The following is a 25,076-nucleotide window of genomic DNA, read 5'->3' as shown; positions in this document are numbered from 1 at the left end:
TGTTAGTTTTACTGAAAACAGCTGTCAGAAAATGCAGTGACTGACAATGAACTGAACTGAGTGGAGCTGCAGATTCAGGCAATAATTCTCTGTAGGTTCGTCACTACAAACAGCACCTTTGATAATGTCACATTGTTTTTACACTCTAGGCGTGGAGGCTTTGGAGTCATTTAAGGGCATCTGTTAGAGAAATGTGCTGAGTAACAAAACCAAAACAATAAGAAATGTAGCTAGTTATGTTAGTAAAGCAGCGTAATCACTAATATTACTTTCTTCAAGGAACTTGCCTAACACTGATTTTAATGCTCCTCATATAAGGACAGATGTGTGTAAGCCTCTAGCTCAGTTTTCATGTCCTGCCGACTGAGCAGATTTTTTCACGCTAATTAAACAGCAGAGTTATCACCCAAATCAGCACTCAGAGACGGATTCTGAGAAAAATTCACTCTCACCAAATGTGCGTGGGACAGCTCAGAAGTTTGCACGTACCAATAAAGTAAGAAGCTTTATAATTCCTTCTTTAGGAGAGATCGTACCTGACTTTGTGTCCCACTTACAATTATCGTCATCATCAAAAGCTTCTCAGCGTCATCCCTGGCCACCCAAGTGGTTTCTCCCAAACCACAGTTTCATCTTGAGGATATCTGCCACCCCCAACTCACAGCTCATGTGCTTTCTCAGCCGGTGGCTCAAACTGTGGGAGAGAGTCTCTCTGTGCTGCCTCCCACTGAGAGAATGAAACACAAAGTTACACTTTCCATCAGCCTCTGGTGGGGAAGAAACAGGAATAATTCCTCCCTCCCTCCTCTCTGTTTCTGTTTCTCTCACTGTTGATTTCCGTTACCTGGGGCTTGTGCTTGTTCACCCTGACAGCTACTTCTTTTTATTTTTTTTTTGGGACAAGTCTCATACACGCACACTGCACACACACACACACACACACACACACACAGAGTCCAACAAACCCCCTCTAAAAGCAGTCTTGGTTGGCACATTGTGTTGTTCTGCAGGCTGCTAAGAGCTTGGCTTCATGCCTTATTCATCCCTCAGGCCTATTCTTTCCACCAGCGTAGAAGGAATTAGGAGGAAAAAAACTCTCTGGCACATAACATACCACTCACCAGCAGAATGGAGGTCAACCTGACGACTTCTCAGAAACAAACAAAAAAAAAATCCTCTTTTCTTACCTCTCCTTTTCCCTCCTCTCCTCTCTATATATTGTATGTTTAAAACCTGTCCAGCTTGACAACAGGTGGTACAAGGTCCATGTCGTCCCTGTGAAAAGCACTTGTGTTTTAAGTTCAACGGTGTGATGAATAATAACCTGAAGGCTGACAGTAAGATCTGAGAACTCCTACTCACTTTTGAAACTGTTTGCAAAGTGTGACAACAGGGATCACAATGTACACACTGCTGGCAGTTCTTCTCTTTTTGCCTCAGTAGTACAATGTCGAAGCTCTTTTCGCTTTCTGTTTTTATCTTCTCTTTGTCTTCTTATTTTTCTTCCGTTTTGAGTAGAAATACAGTGACGCATTTGTTGTCTCTTGCCAGATGAGATATGTCTTGGCTTAAAGGAACACTTTTTTACATTTTACGTGATACTCATTTTCAAACGGAGAGTTGGATGAGAAGATTGATAACACTTTCATGGATGTCTGTCAAATGTAAAGCTAGAGCCAGGAGCCGATTAGCCTGTCCTCTGGAAATAAGGCAAAACAACTAGCCTGGCCGTGGTAGCTGAGCTAGCATAACGCAATAGTCTTATTTCAGGGTGAATTTGTTGTCCGTTGCAACTGAGTTCTTTGTATTTATCCAGTCAGACAGTCTGAGTCTAAATAAACGTGTTTGACTGATGAACACAGTTTAGGGACTGTCTTCTGTCTTCTGTAAGCTAGCAAGGCCTGGAAATGTCCCTACTAATGTCCTCAATTGTCTTTGTCACCTGGTTTTAGCAATCCAAGAGTCTCACACTGTAGCTGACTAGTGCTACAGTGTTCTTGGCTTGCTAGCATATTAGCAGTTAGTTCTGCTAGCTACTGTACATCGCAAACAAACTCTGCAAATTGTCTTCGCTTAGCTTCCCACTTGTTTCACAAGGACCCCTGAAATAACTACTCCACAATAGTTCACCATTCACTTTACTGTATGTGATTTATTTCACACAAAACAGTGTTTCATTGTGCGGTTTGTTGTATCATCATTAAATAAAATGCCAAACACAGAGAGATTTTATTATACAGTTGACAGAATTTGTTTTGTTCTTACACCTAGGGCAGCTTTGATGCACAATGCATCAAAATAAGTAATGTAATTTCAGTAACTGCAATAGTAAACGGTGGAATGCACACAGTGCTATTAAATTTGTTCACATTTTGTATATGTATTAAATATTCATGGATGTATTACACAAATAAACAATAAAAAACAATGTGCTGAATGAAATAAATAACAGCTCTGTCATGCCAAAAGAAAAATAAGACATCGATGAAAGCCCTATATCCAAAGCTCATTGTACTTCTCACACTGTGGACTTGACCTTAGGTTGAGCAGTGGACTGACCAAACTGATTCTCCCCCCTTTAGGATACGGAGACAGATAGCTGGACAGAGGGACATTCACAGAATCAGAGAGAGGGATGGCAGTGGAGGAGAAGCCGGGTGTGAAGAGCAGCAGCTCCATCGTCCCTTGCTTCCTGTTTGTAGAGGTAAGAAACACGAGCAAGCTATCATATTGCATGCTGTTTTATCTCTTGACACTGAATCTGTGAACAAAACATTTCAACTTGACAATCTTGACTTTAGACTAGTCGAGTCATTTTTTAAATGTAATGTTGTTGAGACCTGGACAAAATTAACCACCTTCATGCTGTTGGTGTAACACTATATAATAATGAGCCTGGAGGTGTTTGTGAACAGGGTCTTGTAGATATTATACATTTTGATCATATCCCCTATTTCCTGTTTTTCTGGGCTTTGACCCATGATTAATCTCTGTGTTTGCCTGTCCTGTTGGGAGACACCTTTGTGGCTCTGAGATTTGACTCTCTATCTAACCCCCTCCCCCGGCCCTACTTGATGCACTTTCCTCTACTCACATCTCTACAGTCTAAGCCTCAGTGGTAAATATTTCAGGATGAATAGTTGGAGTTTGGGACAGCTCTGCAAACACGCTCTCTTTTGCTGACATTCCCACTCAGTGTCACACGTCCTGCCCTGTTCCACCAGCTGAGGCTTTGTGAAGTGACTACAATTGTTTTGTGCCGTGTTGAGCGTTTTCCAGCATATTTGTGAACTGCATTATTCATTGAGGTGGTTGCCGATGTCACGGGTCACAGAGTGGATTTTCAGGAGCTGCGGTGTGGGCTTTGGAGCTGCAGGTCATTTTCAGTGGCAGGCCAAGAACGCTCACAGAAACACGCTAATGCACTGTGGACACACAGACATACCGTATACTGCCTCATCCCCACTGTGGAGAGCATGCTCAACACACACACTCACTCACACACACACACACACACACACGAGGCTCATCATGCAGCTTCCAGCCTTACAAACCAAGTTAGAATCTGTCAATGATAAGGCAACATAATTTAATTCTAACAACTATTAAAGGAGTTTACTCCTATGTGACTGAGAAGCATTAATATACAAATGAAAAAATGTGCCTATGTTACATCTCAAAATTTAGACGGCAGAGCCATGAGTGGCTCTGGGAAGGTTAAACGGGGGAGGGGGGGAAGTGCCACTGAAATCCTGCTTGTGGATAACATTAGTTTACATCCACAGTGATAAGACTTAACATAGAGAATGAATGGAAAAGATAAGCTCTATTATTCTCTACATAGGTGTTGCATTGTTGCATTGCAGACGCATCATGATGTGGTGCAGATGTTATATCATGTTTGATTTACATATTTGGATTCACTTTGACAGTGGCAGTGAATGTATAAAACAAACTGTATTTTACTGGCTGTATTTTCCACTGTCTGCGTTGCAAATATGAAAGCTGCTTCAGGTCATTTACCGAAATAGTCAACAGCAACTGTGACATACATGGAGGCAGTAAGGCTACTTTAAAAACCATCATTGCCCAATTGCTGCCATTTGTGTCAAAATTCATACTACTTCCATGAGTCATAAGTTACCGTAGTCAAATCTGAACAGACAGCCATAGAATAAATATCCTTAAATTGGCTCAGATGATAAAAAGAGGTTTGTAAATTTTCTTCAGTATCCAAATAACCCAGTGATAGCCAGGGCCTGCAGAGACATGCCATACCTTTCCCACAAATCTATTTTTGCTCCATAGTGCTCATTCAGAATATGTCATTAATGATTTATTTTGCCAGTGCTATAATTACATAAAGTAATCAATATCAAAATAATGCACTTATGTTTACAGTTCAGTTTGTTTGACCATATGTATGACTATCCACTTTATTTAGATATTAATATGCCTCAACTGCACAGATATACAAAATAGTTGATATCTATCATCTTCTCGAAATGCAGCCAGTTCTACACAGTTTGGTAGCTGGCTCTAAGTAAATGTGTCATGACCTGAGAGTAATGCTAGTGTATCCAAGCTGCCCTTTACCTGGACACCTCAGTAAGTCTTAACCTACTGTACTGTGTCTCTGTGTGTGCCCACACCCAAAGGATGGACCAGAATACAATTGTTACACTACCCCACCCTTCCCATGTGAGCCTGTCTCTGAAACACTGGTCCCTTTGGTAATAATCCTCTGTAAAAGCTCTCCATTAGGCCACTCCGCCATATGCCTCCCACGCATCAGCTCTGAGCCTTCATGTCTCAGTCAATTCCCTCACTAACTCTGCATCTATGTGTGTGTGTGTGTGGGTCTGTGTGTATGATAAAGGAGGGAGACAATGTATTTCTATTTGTACTGCGATGGAGAACCCTAAGCAAGCAATCAGGGCCAGAGAAAAGAGGCCAACAGCTGTAACCTGTAATGGAGGGCAATGAACGAGGTTTTCTTCTGCTTGTAGAAATGATAGCAGAATCTGTGCATGGAAGCTCAAGAAAAAAAGCACGTACAACATTTTATTAGGCCTGCATATATTATTGTAATATACATGCATATATTGGTTGAAATAATCGACTGCAAGTGAATGATTTAGCCCGTGTATGTCAGTATAGACAGTGTAATATTATGAGGCCTCAACCAGGTTAATTACTGCACTGCAAATTACACACAAGGTAAAACATCAGAGTTGTGCCAGCTTCAGAGGAGCCCCACAGGACTGACTTGATTGTTAGCTAAAGCCAGCCCCAGCCTCTGCCTCAGTACCTATACATAATCATGGAGACAGGTTTTCCATTGGTTCTCAGTGCGTTTTTATAACAGTGGGTACTTGAAGGCTTCTCATTTCTAGCTAGTGACCGTTGACTTTGTTTTCCTGAAACGACGTCCATCACTGGCTGATTGTACCAGCTGTAGTTAACAAGCTAATTAAGTTAATGTCAACTTCAAGAGTTGTTTTTAATGTTCCAACTTGAGTTGCTTTAAACTGAGAGCCCTATAAAGAGCGTCTTGATTATGCCCTTGATGGCTCCATGCATGAAGTTGTGCTAAAAGTTTGAGGCTGAAGCTTTGTGTCCCAGGCAAAAAGTTCTCACCAGCTTCCTCACCAACTGATGATCCATGTAGAAGACACGGTATTAAAGAAACTTTTTTTTTCCTGTTTAGCAGTGTAGAGTTAGACAGTTCTGGTATTGTAGGGATGATAAGGAAAATGTTAATGCAAACTGTGCTCTCAAACTAATAAGGCTGCTTTCCTTATAAACAGTCTGTTTCCTGTTTCTGCACAAGAGAAAAGACTTTAGGATGAAAACTAAACCTACCTGAATGCATTATAAGAAAAACAGAGCTGCTAATGTTACACTAAACTCTGACAGCATTCAGGAATGGCTTGTACATATTGGGTTTGAGGTTCATGTTGCTATCCGTATACCCTACTCTGGGTTCTTTGATTGTATTGAATAGTTTGAGTAGTTTAAGTATCAGCAGTCTGGTATTAGATGTTGTGTACAAGAATGCAGGGTACACTAACATTTTCTGTGCATATTAAGCTGAAGTAGAGCAATACAACATTCACTTTTTGAGGGAGGTTTTTAGCAAAAAGAAGTCAAGTGATTTTTCTCAGATGTTGATTTAAAATGTTATGATGCACATTTTACTTTAATCTGTCATGGATAATTTAATATTTAGGCTACATGTAGAAAACTAGGCCCTCACAGCATGAAGCTGTCTTCATGTCAGCTACTGACTATAGCTTTCCATGTATAATTTAGTGTTATTGTTATTGTGATAGTGTTATTTGACAATTTTCTCAAGTGTGAAAATATTAAAAGGGTTGTTGTGCAGTGTCTAATAATTTATGTTCTGGAAGTAGGGCAGTAGTTTTCAATATATTTACCGTGGACAAACACATTTTAATGCCAGGTGTCCTGCTTATATTATTCTGCATTTAGATATAAACTGCAACGAGACTCAAGCTGATGCAAGTTGGAAATCAGGGCACTGAGTCACAGTATGAACTGGGTTTGGAGAAGCTGATCTCATTACTGATGCTGTTGCTAAGCAGACTGCAACATCACTCAGTTCTCTCTCATTCTTGCTCCTTTGTAAGAGTCCAATTTCCATTCAGGCATCAGTTTTATAATTCAGAATCTATAATATATTAGATTGACTCCATATTAGAAAGATACAACTGCCAAATTAAAAGAAAAAACAAAACCCCTGCAGGCTTTCCTGAGATTGCGTTCATGAGAATCAGACAGATGCGTGGACAGTCAGACGCACTGACAACCTGAGAGCACAGTGCCCACGGCCATGTCTATCGCTGGTGTGAAGGCATAAAAACAAGTTTTCAGGTTTTATATCTGAAACATTGATTGTATTGTGTGTTACCTCTTCACAAACTGAAAAGGTGAAGTGGCTGAAGGGAAGATGGTAGATTTTGCATTTGGTGCATTTTGTTCCTTTGACTACTCTGTACTGCTTCTGCTGCCAATCACAATTATAAAGTAGACTGTTTACTGAGCAGAATACCGTATTACACCAACATCCTGTTTTATGTGTACACCTCCACTATCATCCAGCCTTCCATTCGTATGGAAACACTTTGGACAGGTTCCCAGTCTGTTGCAGGCCCACTAAGACAAGCACAGTCGCATCCTGAATGTTGATTCACAGAATCCAAGTCACATGTAAATGTCTCCCATGCATCAGAGATTGTAACCCTTCACTCTGCTTCTTGCAAGAAGAATCCCTGAGCCTCTCTGCAGCCTTAAACATGATTGCTGTTATTCACTGTGAGCTGCTTTAGTGATTTGAGCTGTTGGCACTGTAGTGAGAAGGATTCATTTGATTCGTACACCTTTCTACATGTTCTCTGATTGTCATGTGAATGAGAAAGATGGCCCGTCTGTCTGTGTTAGCTCTGGGTTGGTTACATGAGCACAGGCCCTTGTCTTTGTGTAAATTAAAAATTCATAAATTATTCACAAAAAAATAATGCATGATGATAGTTAAGTTCGTGAGTAGCTGCTGACATTTTGGCAAATAAGCTTCTTTGTGATCTTGCATAGAGTTATTTGAGAAAATATGTATGTTTGTACCATATGTAAGCTATGTAGTTTTAATCAGCAGGTTAGCTTAGCTTAACATAAAGACTGGAAACAGGGAAACAGGTAGCCTAGCTCAGAGGTAACAAATTGTGCTTACCATTGCCTCTAATTCTCAGGATGTTTAACGGTTATTAACGAAATATATCTTGTTTGTTTTAAATTTACAAAATAAAAAAATAAATATTGTATGAAAATGACAAGATGTGGTTTAACAGGGGGCTCCAACGTCACGTTGAACAGGTTTGATATGCCATGATACTGACAGATATGAATGCGGCATAGACCTTCTTCATCTAAAAAAGCTAATCTGTACATTCCCTTAAATGTGGAACTATTCCTTTAAATAGCAGTAAATGAGGAGTGGAGCTGCATTTGACCTGTGATGGGGAAAGGTGTGGTACTGTCTATGAGCCATGTCCCTGTACACCCTCAGCATTTAATGTGTGTTAGAACTGTGACAGCGATCCTTACCAAGCCAGGAGACCCTGCTCTTTCATTTGGCCCCACACCTCATCAGCAGTTACCATGGAAACCAATCAGCCAGACTCATTCTCCATCTCCGCTCCCTTTCTTCTGACTCCTTTCATCCTCCCTGCCCTAATCACAAGTCACAACCTTTTCTATCAGTGCTACCCACTCAGCCATCTTGTTCTTCGTGTCTCTCATATTCCCTCCATTTTGCTCTATCATTTCCAATTTTACAGTGTGATTCCCTGCCAGGGTTCATCTTTTGTCTCGGATTTTGTGCTGATTTCGCTCAGCCATTCATAAAAGCACAGATATTGACATCATCTTTAATTAATCCCTGATTAATCCTGTTTTAATGTGTGTAAATCTATATCCTCTTGTCTCCTCCTCATCTCGCCAAATTCTGTGATTCTGCTGATGATACAATAAAAGGAATTATTTAACCTGTTATTTATATATTGTACATAGTTTTCTGTATGTTGTTTGGATCAAACTCTGTCTCCCTCCGCCCTTTATAAAATCAGAATTTTTCTGTGCCATCTGGGGAAATGTGAATAAATTTGCGTTTTAAAAGTAATTTCTGTTTAAAGCTAATCTACTGTGTGCTTCACTGAAGGGGTGTAATGGAGAATGCAGCTTTCTATTGTCAAGAGCCTCTGATTATCCAGACCAGTGGAGGGGCGAACATTAAGCTCCATTCCACCAATGTAAATACTTCTCTCAGCTCTGTGGGCTCCTGCCACTGTCACGTGATACACTGTGAGCTGTTTAACGTCACTTTTTGACCTGTATTACAAATTTTGTGGAACTGTTTTCTTTTAAGTTTTGCCCCTTGGCCTTTCCATGCCAGCTGCGGCTTAACTCGGGATATTTATCAGTACAGATTTACAATTTGAGCCTTTACAATATCATCATATTAGGGACTGTACAAAAGTCATTAGTGGGAAGAAATAGATTTTCACTAACTGTTGTATTTTCAGTCTTCAGATTACATTCAGTTAGATTTATTGTTACAACATTATAATACTCCAATTCAGCTCCCTCTCTGTATATTTTAGAAGTCTCAAATATGTTGTCTTTGAAGAATAATCACAGACAAGTCCATATGTGAAGTAACAGTCCTTAATTATTCAACGGCAAAAAGGCTAAACAGTCCTTATATATTTAAAACAAACAATTACAACATTGAGTTTGAACTAGCACTCAAGGTTTCAAACTCAAGGGGAAGGTCTAAATAAAACATTTAAAATATAAAATGGAAGTTGCAAGCCCTCACCAATAATTTTTACACACTCCCTTAACTAAAATTTAGTCTGTGAAACTGACAGTTTAAAAGCTTTAGTATGAGGCGGAAGGGTTGCTCCCATTAAATCACCTATGGGTTTTTAAGACAGTTCTTTGATGTGCTCAGAGCTGTCTCAAACACTGAATCGCCCATGTGCAGAGCCATTATCATGTATTCTCAGTTGGGTTAGTGTGGGTGTGATCATTTCCTTTGCCATCATCAAAATTAAAACACATTTAAGGGGCCAATGTCTTAATCCTCCACTATTTTCCCTGAGGACTCGGTTTAACATGAAGCGTGCTGATATATTGCAGTAATCTTACAGGTTTTATATATGCTATGCTTTTTATACATGTATATATGCTTTTATATTGCTGTGGGCAAATGGTGCTGATCTGTGGTCTGTTGTTGCTTTTATGCACCTTTACAAAGTGCTGCAGTACCTTTATTATAGAACCTAAGATGAATATATACATGCATAAATATACTCCTTTGGTGTTCCCATCATTGATTTAATTTGGGAAGGAGAGCACAGAGAACAGGTACTTAGAGGAAATTCTCCACCAGAGGGCACTGCTGTAACACAGCTGACTCTTCCTCACCAGATTTCAAATTCTGCAACTTGTTTTGAGCTTTTAAGTGTTTCACATAGTTTTGAACCTGATATAGGAGTTTTGACAGAACCATCACTAAGTTTTTTCATTGCTTGTTTTTCTCACGTAATTCACTTTGACACTTTGAAATAAAGTAGAATTTCTGTCATGAGTGTTATGTACACACACACACACACACACACACAGAGAGAGTCTCCCAAGCCTCATTAACACCTGAGCGACATACAGAGATTAGACAGAGCGTGTCTTTGGCTGCCTCGTTCATCTTTATAAATAGGCCTGTGTGCTTAATGGTGGGTAACACTTTGGTATCTTCACACCTGTCACAGGAAGTCTCCCCAGTCTTGCGCACAAAGATCCCTCCCCACGCAGACATTCATAGACCGAGCATACAGTACAGAGTTTGAGGTCAACCCACAAACATTTTCAAGACCATATCAGGTTACAGTAGTTGCACAACTACTAATTAAGACAAAAATGTGGCCCACATGCATATGCAGTGTCTGTGAGGTGTGATCAGGCAAATGAAATTAGATTTAACAAGCACATTTTTCTTTCTTTTCCAGCTGGTGAACTTCATAATGAAGACCTGCTGTATGATGTTATGTGTCAGTTTTAACTGATGCAGTCATGCATCAAACCTACACAGTGATGAATAATAAATAGTGTCCTTTGATTATCTTCTCCCATGTTATCAAAACTCTCTCTTTCCTCTCACACTCCCTTGTCATCAAGCAAATATTTTTTCTTGTCTAAACGTCACTTTTACTTAATAATGCTGTTAATTTAACTGAATGAGTTTGTTTTGTTTTGTTTTGTTTTACTGCTATTGAATTACAAAATGTAGCTCTGTACTGTCTGCTGACAGTTTAATGAATGTGTTCAAACCAGTCAGAAAAAAAAACAAAAATAATGGTCAGATTCTCAGATGTGGCATCCGTTCATACGTTTCTCAAGGCATTTTGGGACTTTTCGTCCTTGCGAGGTGTGCAAACATTCAACCCATAGTAACTCAATTTGATTTATTTTCTTGGCATCACTGGTAAAACTAGTAATAATATGAATACAGTGTTATGTTAACCCACATTTATTATGTTATGACAGTGACACCCAGGTTGTAAAGTTTAGGTCAGTGGGTTTTTTTTTTGTTTTTTGTTTTTTTTTTACAGTTAAAAAAAAATCCCCAAACTTCAAACTAATAATACATGTCTGTCTCTTGGCACTCAAAGCATTGTCATTGTGAGCATGTTAGCTGACATTAGCATTTAGCTCAAATTAGAGCCTTACAGAGCTGCTCACATTGTTGTAGACCTATAAAAGGGCTAAAGTATGTCCTATCTGGGTGCTTTAACTTTAAATGAATCTTACTCAGAATCAGGCACCAGGATGGCTTATGTAGGCTTGACTCTAAACTTCAGGCTTGAACTACTTTGCTAGTCTGAATGCCTAAAGACTCAACTTTAGAGCTAAGGGCAAGACTCTGAGGAGACCTGACTTTGCGACTATAAATAGTGAAAGATGCTTTGCTGAAGTCCATTGTGTCTTTTGAAGATGTGCCAATCTAGACTGAAAGATGAATAACAAAACCACAATGTGCAAACCCGCATATGCCCAGTCCACACTTTCAGTTGCAACTGCTTAAGTAAAATGGAGAAAACTAAGAAGTTAGGCTTTATCTCTAAAATTAATTAGTCTCTGCACATAAACGACTAGCTAAATAGCCCCCCCTCATATCCAGTACATTCCTAATTCCCTCCCTGCAAGTGTGAAGATAATTCAAGCCACCCACTATGTTTTAAACAAGAAGTCGGAGGTGGTGGCCACCTACTGCGTGAGGTATTTGTGATAATAATATCAAATTATTATTTTTTTTGTATAAACGCTCCCACTGCTTAATGATAAATCGAACTGAAATGGAAGCAGTCTTTGTCTGCCTGAATATCTGTCCTTCGATTAGTGTAATGTATTAAAAAGGGACCCCTAACTGTTACTCCGCTGAATGGCATGTCGGCTACAGCACATTCGTTATCCCCACCCTCTATTATGACACAAGCATGTGTTCCCTTTGTTCTAAGCTAATCTACATTTATAGCAACTCACTGAAATCAGAGTCTGATCTTTTTGTGCTTCTGTAAAACTGCATTCTTCTGACATTCAACATTGAGGCGCTGCGTTTGGGTCATTGCTTCAGTTGTGTGCATATACCACCGCAATCAATGCGGGCAGCTCTCTACAATATACTGTAAAATGTTCCTACACTGTAAAAAATATACATAGAATACAGACTAACTGAACTTGTGCTGACTAGCTTCTAAAATGTGCTCATTAGACATAATGATTTACTGTCATCAAAGAAAGTAAATCAACCCCTGCTCTATCACCTTCTGCTTGGTACTCTGGCTGCTTCTCTGACATTACTCATTAATGAGGAGCGAGTAATACTCAGGTTGCAAACTGTATGACTTGGCAGACAAAGGAGTTTGGGGCTTGGGGCAGGTAGTAGGCCAGTAAAAGCTGTTTTGCTGCAGTGTAATCTCTGTTGTGTGCATGCACAGGGTTTCCCCGCGGTGCCATGTGCACTGCAGGGGTGGATCTGACCCCACTGAAGACACACACAGAGATGGATCAACAACAGTGTGCACCGTTGTAATATTATCTTGTATTATCTGTTAAGAAAAAACATTGTAATGCTCATGGTGTGCACGATTGCTGTTAGGTAATGAAATGAAAGGAACATGAGAGGCGTTTTTAAAGTGTAAAGAAGAGAATTTGACTGGAGGATGATTAGAACGATCTCTCGTCTCTTTCCTCACTCTTCCTGTTGGACTCTCCTTCCCCTTCAGTCCTTTTCCACACAACTGCAGCATACAAAAGCTCAAACGCTCCAACTCTCCCTCTCTTTCTCTCCTGCTCTCTCCATGTCTTTTTTCAACTCACCTGCCCAGAAACACGCACTCACACACACACACACACACACACACACACACACACTCAGTCAGAGAAATGGTGCTGAAAGCATGTAGGCCAAAACTCTCCAAGCAGCCCTCTCCATTGCCAGCTCTCCTCTTCTCCCTTCCTTTTCATTCGCTCACCCCGTCTCACCCCCTCTGCCATCATCCTCCCACCTTCTCTTGCTCCCTGAACACCTCTTCCTCTCCCACTTCTTTCTTTTCTTTTCTCTGCTGCTGGGACTGCAGCAACTCTTTGAATGTACTGTCAATTCTGCTGCTTTCTCATTCCAACTCCCATTCTTCCACATTTTTCACCCTCAAGTACTCCGTCTAAACTTTTATAGACCATAAAATACTCCTCTCACTCTCTCTCATTCTCATTCCATTGCAAACAACTGACAAAACACTCAGGGTCATTTTCTTGTGGAAATCATTTATTCAGCCCACAAAGCCTATTTATCATGTTCTCCTCTGTCATAGTATGAATACTGATAGGATGCACAAGCCAGCTCCAAACATTATTGTTTTAATGTAGCTATTTGTCATCATTTGAGTAAGATATCAGTAGAGAGGACAATGATACATGCTCAAAAAGAGTTGTGGAAAGGGAATTGTCATGAGTAAGACAACAAATCCATTTGTTATCCTTTAGAGAAGTGCGACAGAGAACACTGACTCTGGGCGAGTGCCAGATGACATACTGTTTGGTTGACATAAAGAGACAAGCAACCTTCACTCTCACATTCACACCTGTAGGCAATTTAGAGCTGCCAATCAACCAAACCTGCATGTCTTTGTAGCAGGAAGCCGGAGCACCTGGACGAAGCCCATGCAGACACGGGGGGGATGATGCGCACTCATTCAGTGTTAAATGAAAATATTGATTGAGCAGCTTTTGAGGCATCCTGCTAACTAACAAACAAAAGGAGCCACAATTTGGTTGCTGTCAGAACATCGCTTTAAGCCTGACAAGAACAAGTAGCACCCAGCCAGGTTTGTCCCAGCAGTTTGTCTCTTTGATCCTCCCTCATAGCCATTTGATAACAGAGCACAGTTTTATTGTTTGGAGGATTTATTGTTTAATTTTTCAATGTAAACAAACTTGGAAAATGAAATGAAAATGCAGTTCTGGCTGGAACCACAGAGGAAGGTCACCACATCGGTGTCTTCTTCAAGAACTGTGTTTTTTAAATTTTGGGGGGGTTTTTTTTGGCTTTCCTTTCAATCCCAGCTTCAGCAGGGAGTCTCTGTTGTATATAGAATGACCAATTAGAGATCAGTACAGACCACTGAGCTGTGCCAACTCCTGCTGTGAAGCTGTAATTAGCACTGACCACCCGTCAGTTTCCCCGGTCGCATGAAATGAAACACATTACAATGACAGAAATCTTCCTGTTTGTAGAATTGTGTCAGGCCATTTCTTTTGTTTCATCAAAGGCAGAGAACAGACACAAAGGAACTGGAGTGTGGGAGTGGGAGTATGGTGTGTGGGCGGGGTTGGTGGTTGTGCTGGCAAAGTGTTGGTTGGTAGGAGGCTTTTGGCTTTAAAATTAGTAGAGGAAACAGATTCCAGCTCACTATATAAAACAATACAAGGTCACAGTCCTCTGAGATCAAACATGTTTTTCTGGAATGTGTAGCAGAGGAAACCAGATTACACCAGCTGTTCAATAATTTATGGTGTTTTTGTACTGTGAAGTTTGTCAGAGCGTGTAGTGTCAGTGTGCCAACACTGAAAAACTTTATGCTTGAGTATTATTGTCATGTTGAGTTGTGTTGACTGCAAAACAGTGGGTCTGCCTCACACACAGACACATAACGCACAAACATACAAACACACACAACACATTTTAACATGCCATACCAAAACAGTGTGTTTGCCATCCAACACATATCTGCATTTTTTAATGATCCGTGGATCCTTTGCTGCCCCACAAATAGATCAAATGCTAAAGCACACGGGCGCACACACACACACACACACAGGTTATCAAATTGCCAGACAGTTGTTGATTTGAACCCACACAGACTCAAACACGGCCGCCTACACTAAACGAGCTAGCGAGGTGTATTACTTAATTTTCATGTTTAACTTCTGCACAGTCATCACCTTTGATGTTGACAGCACTGTGGATTAGAAGCTGACACCTGAGTAGAATGAACAGTCCAGAAAAAGAACAGGAGGAAGAAGAAAATAGAGCAGAGGAGCAGGTGGTAAAGTTGTTCAGCCACTACCCTGAGCGTTGCACCTGTCTCCTAACACCCCTTTTCTCTTTTCTTTTGCCTGTATTACACAATTACACTGTGATACTGTCTTCCATCCCCTCCTCCCTTTGTATCATCTCTTCACTCTTGCCTTTTCTACATTTGTGGCTTTTTTTCCTCCATCTGCACTCCTTTCTTCCTTCTCACCTTTTGAACCCCGTTCCTTCTTCCATTCTTTTCCGATCCCCTCCTTCCCCCTACACCTCCCGCAGGACTGCTGTCATGCTGGCCAGGTGCAGTGTACCGTGTGTTGATTCCAGAACTCTTAATGGACAGCATGCGTCTGACGGTGGACCCCTGTGCATCACCGTCCTTCTGCTCTAAATCCTCCGTCGGTAAAACACAAAACTGCTCTTTCAGGCAACATGGCTTTAACAGCACCCAGGGACAGAACTGGACCTCCAGAGAAAGCGATAGAGAAAGAGAACAACCCTGACAGACAGACATAGTGACCCTTGTTAGAGCTTCATGGCTGTTTTGTATCCTGTAAAGGTGCAATTTAGTAGAAATAATATCTTATGTCTTTACTAATTCAACTTTGAAGCCGTGTTCAAAGAACTGTGATGAAATGATTACGCAGTTCTGAAGTGAGTGCCACTGGTCCAAATTTTGTGGTAGTTTGATTGATTTACAGGATCAAACAGGAAGAGGGCAGTAAACCTCCAGAACAAACCTCTTCGTAATTATGGCAGTGGTTGAACATTTATTCTTTGCTCCAAAGCAAAAGAAAGCACTGATCAATTGTCAAGATGAGTATGTCGAAGCCTTTTTTGCAAGAAGAAGCAGATGGCATCGAAAGACAGGATATTTTGGCCTCTGCTGAATCAGTTTTGACCATTCTTTTTAATTGTCTTTTTAATAGTCTCTTGAAAGTTTCCAAAATATATGGAACTCCAGTATTTATTTTAGAATACCTTCATCAGCTTATATGCATGTATAATCCACACAACATTAAACGAAGGATAGCTGTGTTGGCAAAAATAACATGAACGTTGGATGTGCAGGTAATTTTCATGCTACGATCATCGTAACTCTAACTATCATGGCAAACGGTATCTAATCAAAGACAGTATCACAGTATCATACTATAATTAAAGCTGAAATATAGTAAAATTACCTCACCCAATGCTTGACCTGGATTTTAGTATTGATACATATTACAACTCTGTAATAGAGTGTCAAAGTACTAATGTATACAAACACCATGCAACAGAAGCAGGTTGGTTGACCCTAAATTTCTTTAAATTAAGCAAGTTGTCTGTGTCCTAACTAGCTAATGTTGGGGTAACAAATCACAGCTGGGGTAGAGTAAACCCCACGTTATGTATTCAGTTCAATACAATGTCTTTCACTTCATTTCATTGTCAGAATCAACTCAATAACATTGCCACAAAGATGGTCAAGGTGGTGTCCCATCTAGTAAGCTCCTATAACATTTAGTTTTGACATGTCGAAATGTAATTCTGACTTGGAAATGTTCAACTGACATGTTTCAGCTGACTTTTTTTAATTTACTACTATGGAAGCGGTTTTATCAAACTAGAACTTATTCAGCGACATCACTTTCACCAATCATGATGTGTAATAGACCAATAGAATGTAACTGTCGTTGATATGCCAAACTTTCATTCATTTTTGGAAACTCCAAGCCCTTTCTGGCATAAATATTTTTGTACAAAACCTTTTAACACATTGCAAATGCTGTGAAAGGGTCTATTTAAAAATCAAAGCATAATGTTAAGATTTTGGCTAGTAAGAAATCGTTTGTAATTTGTTTTACTGCTGCTAATTAAATGTTAAAAGGCCTTGCCTTTCACCTACACATATTCTGTACATGTATGATGAACCTACAAATATGTAGATTTAAAACAGAGTCATGTGCAACTATCTGCAGTACAAGTACACACGTTCACCCAGGTAAGAGGCACAACTCTATATTACAGACATGATGCATAAAATTCCTTTCATATTAATAAAATATTAATACGAATCATCTAGTATGGCTGATCTTGTAAAGCTGTCTATCCATACTTGTGAGGAAAAGATTATGATATGGATTTGTGCAAGGATGGCAGGTTTTTTTATTCAGGTTAAGGAAGGGAGGGAGGGCGTTTATATTTTAAGAGCTGCACTGAGCTCGCTGCGGTAGCTCTTTCACACGCCGTCGGCTGTTGCTGTTCCCTGGACTCGTTCCCGTAGTGTTCCCAAAATGCTTTCCATCTATCTGTGCCGTGTTTCCAGTCATCTTGATGTCACTGCTGTTGTAAACCCTTGCTGCCTCTTGGCATCACAGAAGTGGAGGGAGTGTTAGAGGGATGAGTGAGAAATGAAGAATGACAGAAACAGCTGAGGCCCATGGGGGGATTGTTGGGATGTAAAATCATAATGGAAAAGGAGGAGAGGCTCACTCTTTGAGCAGTGGTTTTAAAGACGAGTGCGAGCGATGAGCAGTTGAAAGAGCAGCACACAGTGACATTTCCTTTGTCACACCTGTAGATATCAGGTAAACAAAAGGGCAGAATCTCATCCTGTAGTGTGGAGAATGTGATGGTACTCTTGGTAAGAGTACCCACTGAATATCATGCCCTTTTAGAAGAAGGAAATGTGCAAATTGAGGTAATGTTTTTGACCTGGGTTGTCTGTTTGAGGACAGAGAGGAGAGGCTGAGAGTTTTGTGTTTCTTTATTCACTTCTCCTGTATGTTCAAACTGAAGTAAACAAGCTAACCAAGACTCAGTGATAATGGGGCACAATAACTGCCATAACCAGCAAGTTAGCCAACCATTCCCCCCTCTTTTGGTGTGCTGGTTGCACACAGAAACCAAAGCAAACTTTCGCTGCTGACATCTCCTCCTGCCTGTAAATGATGATGATGAGTCCAATGTGACTGCGGGTGTTAATTCCAGCCCAGCTGCCTCATCATGCCTTCTACATCACGTAGTAGACACTGCATTGTTATTGTATTGTATTTTATAGTTATTTAGTCAGAGACTGTTATTTCATCCTAACGTGATTTCCAATCCAACGAGGGGCAGGACAGGACTGCTAAAGTTACCTTGAATTCTGACAGCACCTTTGGCCAGCTTCCAGACAATAAATAGACCGCCAGATTGGGAGGGCGTGTTAAGTGACCGGTGGGGAGGAGTGAGGTATGTCACATGTGTATGTAGCAGTTTAGCTTGAGATGACTAGCTGAACTTGCTTGCGGGCTTCGCACCATTCAGCTAACAATGTGCCCTTTGCACTCAGTTGCTGCATAGTTAGCTGGTTAACCAGACACACTTATGACTGCAGTTTATGTTTGAGCAGATTAACATCTACTGCTTAATCAGTTCCTTATGCTTTTGCTTTTCTGTTTTTTGACACCATCCTCCTTCTACACTCTCTAGATGAGTATTGCTCTAAATACCACCTCATGCACACTGTTTTGAACATGTGGGGAAATCCACAACCTGACAGGCTATGTTTGGACAGGCGCTGTTCCTGTTGCTTAAAATGTGAATGTTTATCTTGCCTAAGTGCAGTTAGTATAGTGAAAATTGGGAGGCTGTGGAAAGCATGTTATATTTTTTGTACATTTAAGGAATTGTAGCTTGCCGAGGGCACATAAGTGTAGTGGAATAAAACATGTACTGTTTCTCTTTCCAACAAATGGTCTAAAATAAGATTTCTTTATTTAAAACACCAAAGTAAAAGTACGAGCATGCATTTAATTACTGACAGTTGTCTTTTCATTCATCATAGATGAGTCATGAAGAAGACGTCCTCTCATCTCCAGTGAACACTTCTCATACTGCCACACACAAATCAGTGAATAACCAATTTCCTGCACGACTTGTTGCACGTATCCACGGCATTTGGGAGGAAGTGAGGCTCGTTCAGTATATCCTGATACGTGAAATAATGGAGTCTTTTTAATGTCAGTATGTAATGGAGTGAAATGTGCTAATGGCTCGATTATCTGACAGGTATTAAGTATGTTTTCAAAGCGGTGATATGAAAGCAGGCTTGGGAGATGATGACATCTTAAGAAGGATGAAAGAAGACACTCGTCGGTCTTCACACGGTCTTCCCGCTTGTAACACACAGCCTCATGCCTCCTTGTGACAGCTCCAAACTTGAACTGTCTTAATGTGACCTTTCATCTTGACAAGCTCTTTCTTTGCTATTGATCTTCCTTTCCATCTTCACGCTAAAATAGGTCAGACCAGGATGGGTTTCTTACTATGACACCTGTCCTCTTTTCTATTAATGCCAGCTCTTTTTTGATGAGAGGTCAAGAAAGAAACAGGGAGAGGGAAAAATACAGGAGTCCCTCGGCGATAGTGGGAAGAAGAGTGTGATGGAGTGCTAAAGGGAGGGCAGGGGAGTATAAGGAAGCTGTCAGGGTGTGAAAGAGCTGTTGTCAGCCACATAACAGATTCAGCAAAACAACTCGCCGACAGCTGGCTATTCTGTACTATTGTGAGTTTGAGGAAGCATGAGTTTGTAGCTATGCATGAGTAGTCATGTTAGACCTGGTGAAAGTAACTCAGCCCTGTTGTCCATGCTTTTAAAGCTGCATAAATGCATACAGTCTTACGGTGCATTGTGTTTGAGTTCACGCTAGAACAGTGTAACCTAAAATGGGGTGAGGAGAAAAAGGCAGAATCACATAAGACGACTCATTAAAAATCAACTGGACGTGCAGCTTCGCGGGTTAAAGTTCAATAGTATGAACTCTGCCCTACGAATTTGCAGGAGCTCCAGGCAAAGTCGCATCATTTTCCATTTTCAGATTTTTGCCCTTTTCGTGGTTGTCAGAGGGAATTAAAGAGGCATGTTACCAGCTCAACTATAAGTATCCTGCTGATTTTAAGGTGGTGTTGTGAATTACTGGTGTTCCTTCAGTTTAGCAGTCACAGGCATGAGTCAGAGCCAGTCACAATACGCTGGGTAAATGCAGGGGAGAAGCACCGCAGTATGTGAAACAGGAAAACAAGGAAAGGCTTCATGAGTCACACATATCAAACACCCCCTCTCGCCCAAAGCAAACCCACCAAAGAGCTACCATCAGGTGTGTGTTTGTGCGTGTGTGTGTGTGTGCAGCCCCCCACCTCCAACGCACACATATGCAAAAAAAAAAAAAAATAATAATAAAAAATGCACAGACAAATAGAGTTGCAAGCAATAACCACAGGTGTGATTTCTGTTCAACTTTTGGTCTGAAAGTGTAATATTGACACTAACCTTCCAAAAGAAATGGTCATTAAACTCACATTTTTGATGCAGAAGCACTAAACAATGCAGAATATTATGAATCTGATTCCTCAGTCATTTCTTCACCATGACAACCACAGATAGCAAAACACATCTTCCTCAAGGGAGGCACAGATGAAGGTTGATTTGAGACAAATAAAGAAACAGTGGGTTACAAAAAACAAAAACACACATTGTTTTCTCTATACATCAGACTTGCAGTTTGTGTATGTTTGTGTGTGTGAGACATATAACATGTTTCTCCCTGTTTGTATTGGTGAGTGTCTGGTTACACTTGTGCATATGTGCATCACATGTACTGTATGTTTTAGTGCAGGCCCCTTGTGAGCGCTAGCCCCAGCTGTAGCCACGTCTCTGGTCAGAGTGACGTGACTTTGAGCTGAACATCCCAGACGGCTTCAGACTGCTGCTCTGAGCCTCTTCTCTCTATCCTCAAGTGCAACACCATTTCATTCCATCAAGACCTCAAAATTCCCCATAGGCACACATGTGTTTGCAGATACTAAGAAGTGTTGTCTCAAATGCCAATTCAGAAGAACACTGGAAAGAAACAAAAAAAGGAAAATGATGGTGAAAATTCCTCTTCGATGCAGAAAAATTGGATTGGACTTAAATGTTAAACCTGCACCAATCAAGTTGTGTTATATCCTTATGACATCGTCAAACAGTAGAGACAGACAAAGCTTGTGATGAGCACGTGCACACAGACCCAGAACTAAACAGAGAGTGAACTTACATTTATCAGACGGCTAGAAACTTACCTGCCTCACGTGTAAATAGACAGCTGCTGCAGGAACACCAACAACAACAAGGTGACAATACAATAATTATAAGTATAGTAAGTATTTTATGGCTTGTTATAGTGATTCTTAACTAAAACTAAAACGAAAAGCCTTTTAATACTCTTTTAAAGATATATATAACATTTCTGCATTAAAATATGAAAAGTTTGCTTTTGTGTGTGTGTGTGTGAATGTGAGTGTGTGCATTCCATTTCATCATGACTTTCATTTAAGCCTGTGATAACAAACAAGCTATAACATTTTAAACCTTGTGAGAACGATATCTGGCTCCACAGCTGCTGGATGCTCCACTACGTTCGCCTGCTAGTTGCTGATTTGGAGCTGAGCAGGTTATGTCGATTGATCTACACTCCCGACTTCATACTGAGCACCGCCTTCATTACTGTTACTCCACTTTTGTGCGCTCGTCACAAATTGAAACGTGTAATCGAACGTGATTTTTACCTTGTCCAAAAAAGGTGTGAAAATATTTAAATTGACGTTACGTTATTGTTTTTCATTTCAGACATTAGAGTCTTGAAGTTTTTTAAAGTATTTTAGGAATTCAACTTTGCAACTTTTTTCAGCTGATGTCAAGAACTACAAGTCTGTAAAAACACACTTCACTCTCTGGGCACCTGCTCTTACCCCCCAACACACACACACACACACACACACACACACACACACACACACACACACACATATATATTACCTACATATACAACCTCAGCTCAACTGAGGTAGACTTTACGAGTGCTAGCAGCATAAGGCTGCTCCCCCTTTCTCTCCCCCCTCCCTCCCTCCTTCCCTTTGTCACTCTCTCTGTCTCTATTGCTCTCTCATTCTCTTGCTCGCTCTCTATGCAGTTCTTTGTTTTTGCTGCTTGTGCTGCCACGGAACCTTCTTTTATTCTATTTTTTGTTCCCGTTTTCATATTGTGAAGAGAAAAGCCTCCTGCAGATTTCCTTTTCTCTTTCTCGTCTTGTTATCTGCCTCTCTCTCACACATCCAAACACTGAAGCTCTCACACTCTACCTCTCTCTCTCTCTCTCTCTCTCTCCCTCCCTCCCTCTCTCTCCCTCCCTCTCTCTCTCTCTCCCTCTCTCTCCCTCTCGGTCCGTATTTCCTATGCATCTCTCTGTGGCTGAGGGGAACTGGGACTTGACTCTCCCCTCTTCCTCTCCTCCCCCTCCTCCTCTTCCACCTCCTCCTCCTCCTCCTCCTCCTCTGCCTCTCAGTCTTCTTCTTCATCTCTCGTCCTCTCGCTTTCTAACGGAGGGATAATGTTCTATTTCCAGCTGGTGATAATGGCTGGGACGGTGCTGCTGGCTTACTACTTCGAGTACACGGACACCTTCCCCGTGCACATCCAGGGCTTCTTCTGTTATGACAAGACCTTCTCCAAGCCCTACCCCGGTCCGGACGACACCAGCAAGATCCCGCCTGTGCTCATCTACTCGCTTGTCACAGCCATCCCCACCATTACGGTAAGAGTTGGGTGTATTTGTAAGTAAAAGTGGAGGGATAGAAAGAGGGTTTTTTTAGGTGCATGAAATAAGCGTTTGCAGACCTTTCTGTTGCTGTAATCAAAAGTAAGAAGTTGTCAAAGTTCTGGTAGTGTGCTTGTGTGCTTTCACATGCTGTGAAGGTAAGAGAGTGCACTGTTTGCTTTCCATTTCGTATGATTTGTGAGTTTTTGCAGCCTTTCAGTGAATCATCTCTGGTGTGTGTGCTGCACCACTGATAAAGTGAGCAGATTGTGAAGCTGCATGGAGGTAACCCCCTCCATCCTTGACAGGCAGGTCTGTGTGTATGTGTGTGAGTACGTGTGTGTCTGTGCATCAACTTGGACAACACAGCTACTGCATGTAATGGGTAGACAGGTCTTTAGAGAAAGAAAGAGACAGAAGTGGTGACAGAAGAACAGTCAAAGAAACAAACAATAGAGGAAACAACAGAAAGTAAATGTTGGCAAATATATTATAGAATCAGTCATTTTTCAGTTCAACATGTTTAAAGTGATACAAATTACTGCAATTGATAGTTCAAAAGTCAGAGTCAAGACAGAGTGATAATGGCAGGCAGCAGAGGCCGTCCAAAAAGAAAAACTAGAGATGATAGGTGAGAAAAGGAGACAATGAGCACAAAGGAGGGCAATTTGGAGGGGGGCATGAACTGTGTGTGTGTGTGCGTGTGTGTGTGAGGGTAGCTGTTGAGCCCCAAGTGAGACAGAAAGCAGTGAGCGTGAAATGCATAACACCTGGCACTCGCTCCTGAGCACCGACACAAACCTTAACAGCTTACATCCCCAGAAGACCACAAAAAAGCACCACGGAGAACACCACAGACAGAACCAGCCTACAGCCACAATACAACACAGACACATAACCTGACTGGATTACAGGCACAGACAAAACCACAGCCTGCACCTACTGCAAAGACAAGAATATCTTACTCACGCGGCACACAGCATACACAGACCCTGTTTGTGTGCAGTAGGAGAACGTGTGTTATTATAATGTGCACCACTTGTGTTATAGCCACAATACAAACTGAAAAAATAAAGATATAAAAAGATATATTAGGACTTGACCATGCTTATGTCCATAACAGACCAAACCACCAATGTGCATGATCAATTATTGAATAAGTTCACTATTACTAATAGAGTTGATAGATATGATTTTGTATCAGTGCAGCATTGATTTAACGACTGTATGAAAGTTATTAGAGAGGGGAGTGGAGTCAGGAAAGAGGCAGGAATAATTAGTAATGCAAATTGGGTGTTTTGCTTTTATGAAAGAGATTACTGTGAAGACTGCATCTATTGTGTGTCATTCATAGTGTATCATAAAGCATTCATATTGCTTCATGGCTACATTAATAAACACACATAATCCTTTCTGATGCACTATATCCACAGTCATAAATATTCTATTATTTTGACTCATAGATGTGACCTATAATGAATTATAAGTTCAAAGGTCTTGATGAATACATTATAATAAACGATGAATGGCAACATAAAGCTTTACAGATATAGTCTTTATAGAACATGTTAAAATATACAAGAGTTACACTCCTTAGTGGTGAGCTACACTCACTAATCCCAACCAAGAAGACCTTTAAAGCTGCCCTAGCTGAGAGTAAATTATTTTGTAAGTTGATCTGGGTCAGGGCACATTACTTACTCCGGCTAGTCTGCCCTAACCTGCACTGACAGAGGCTTTGGTGTGTGTAACAAGCAGCGAGGTAAATCACAGCAGTAGCTTCCTTTGATAACGCCAGTCTGGTGCAAATGTGCTTCGCCATTTGCCTCTGGTTCCTGAGGAACCTGATCTCTTTTGGCCCAGTGCAGCAAGAAATCAGAGCTTTGTGTTTGCTGTTAAGTTCCTGCACGTCGCTAAAGCTCGCCATTGCCAATACAAAAAAAGTGGTATTGTATTTGACAGAGTTTGGATTTAGGGCAGCAGACTTTTTTTGGGACAAACACTGCCCACAGCACCTTTTGACCGTTGAACCAGACAAGCCAGACAGCCCAGGGAGAAGGAGAAAGAGATCAAGAATGGGAGCCATGTTGTTCAGCTTGGACTTAAGGCTGCTTCAGGCTTATGTTGGGCTTCACGAAAATAAAATGGATAAAATGAATTTCAGACAGGCCAAACAATGAAACATCACAGACTGTTGTGCCCACGTGTGCACAGAGACCTGTCTCCTCCACAACATCTTGGATCAAGCTGTCCCACTTGATGGGCGGAACCGATTTCCGAGCTGACAGAGCGGAGGACTTTGGCAG

At 40.9% G+C, this 25,076-nt stretch overlaps 1 protein-coding gene across 8 annotated transcripts in view; it reads left to right on the top strand.

The window, feature by feature from the left end:
- The window catches only part of plppr2a (phospholipid phosphatase related 2a), a 140,696-nt gene that overhangs the window by 98,473 nt on the left and 17,147 nt on the right, over positions 1 to 25,076 (top strand). For 7 of the 8 annotated variants that reach the window (XR_006845751.1, XM_046416556.1, XM_046416553.1 and 4 more), the window contains 2 exons: positions 2,583 to 2,704; positions 22,579 to 22,767. Coding sequence is in view for 7 of the 8 variants with exons in the window: in XM_046416556.1 (XP_046272512.1) it covers positions 2,636 to 2,704; positions 22,579 to 22,767 (258 nt within the window). In the remaining variant the exon portion in view is untranslated. Of the gene's footprint in view, positions 1 to 2,582; positions 2,705 to 13,803; positions 13,965 to 22,578; positions 22,768 to 25,076 lie in introns of those variants that run through there. The other variant, XM_046416559.1, reaches the window with a different exon arrangement.

Source organism: Scatophagus argus, chromosome 16 (assembly GCF_020382885.2).
Source record: "Scatophagus argus isolate fScaArg1 chromosome 16, fScaArg1.pri, whole genome shotgun sequence".
Lineage (NCBI taxonomy): Eukaryota > Metazoa > Chordata > Actinopteri > Scatophagidae > Scatophagus > Scatophagus argus.
This window is presented reverse-complemented; position numbering and strand designations above follow the sequence as displayed.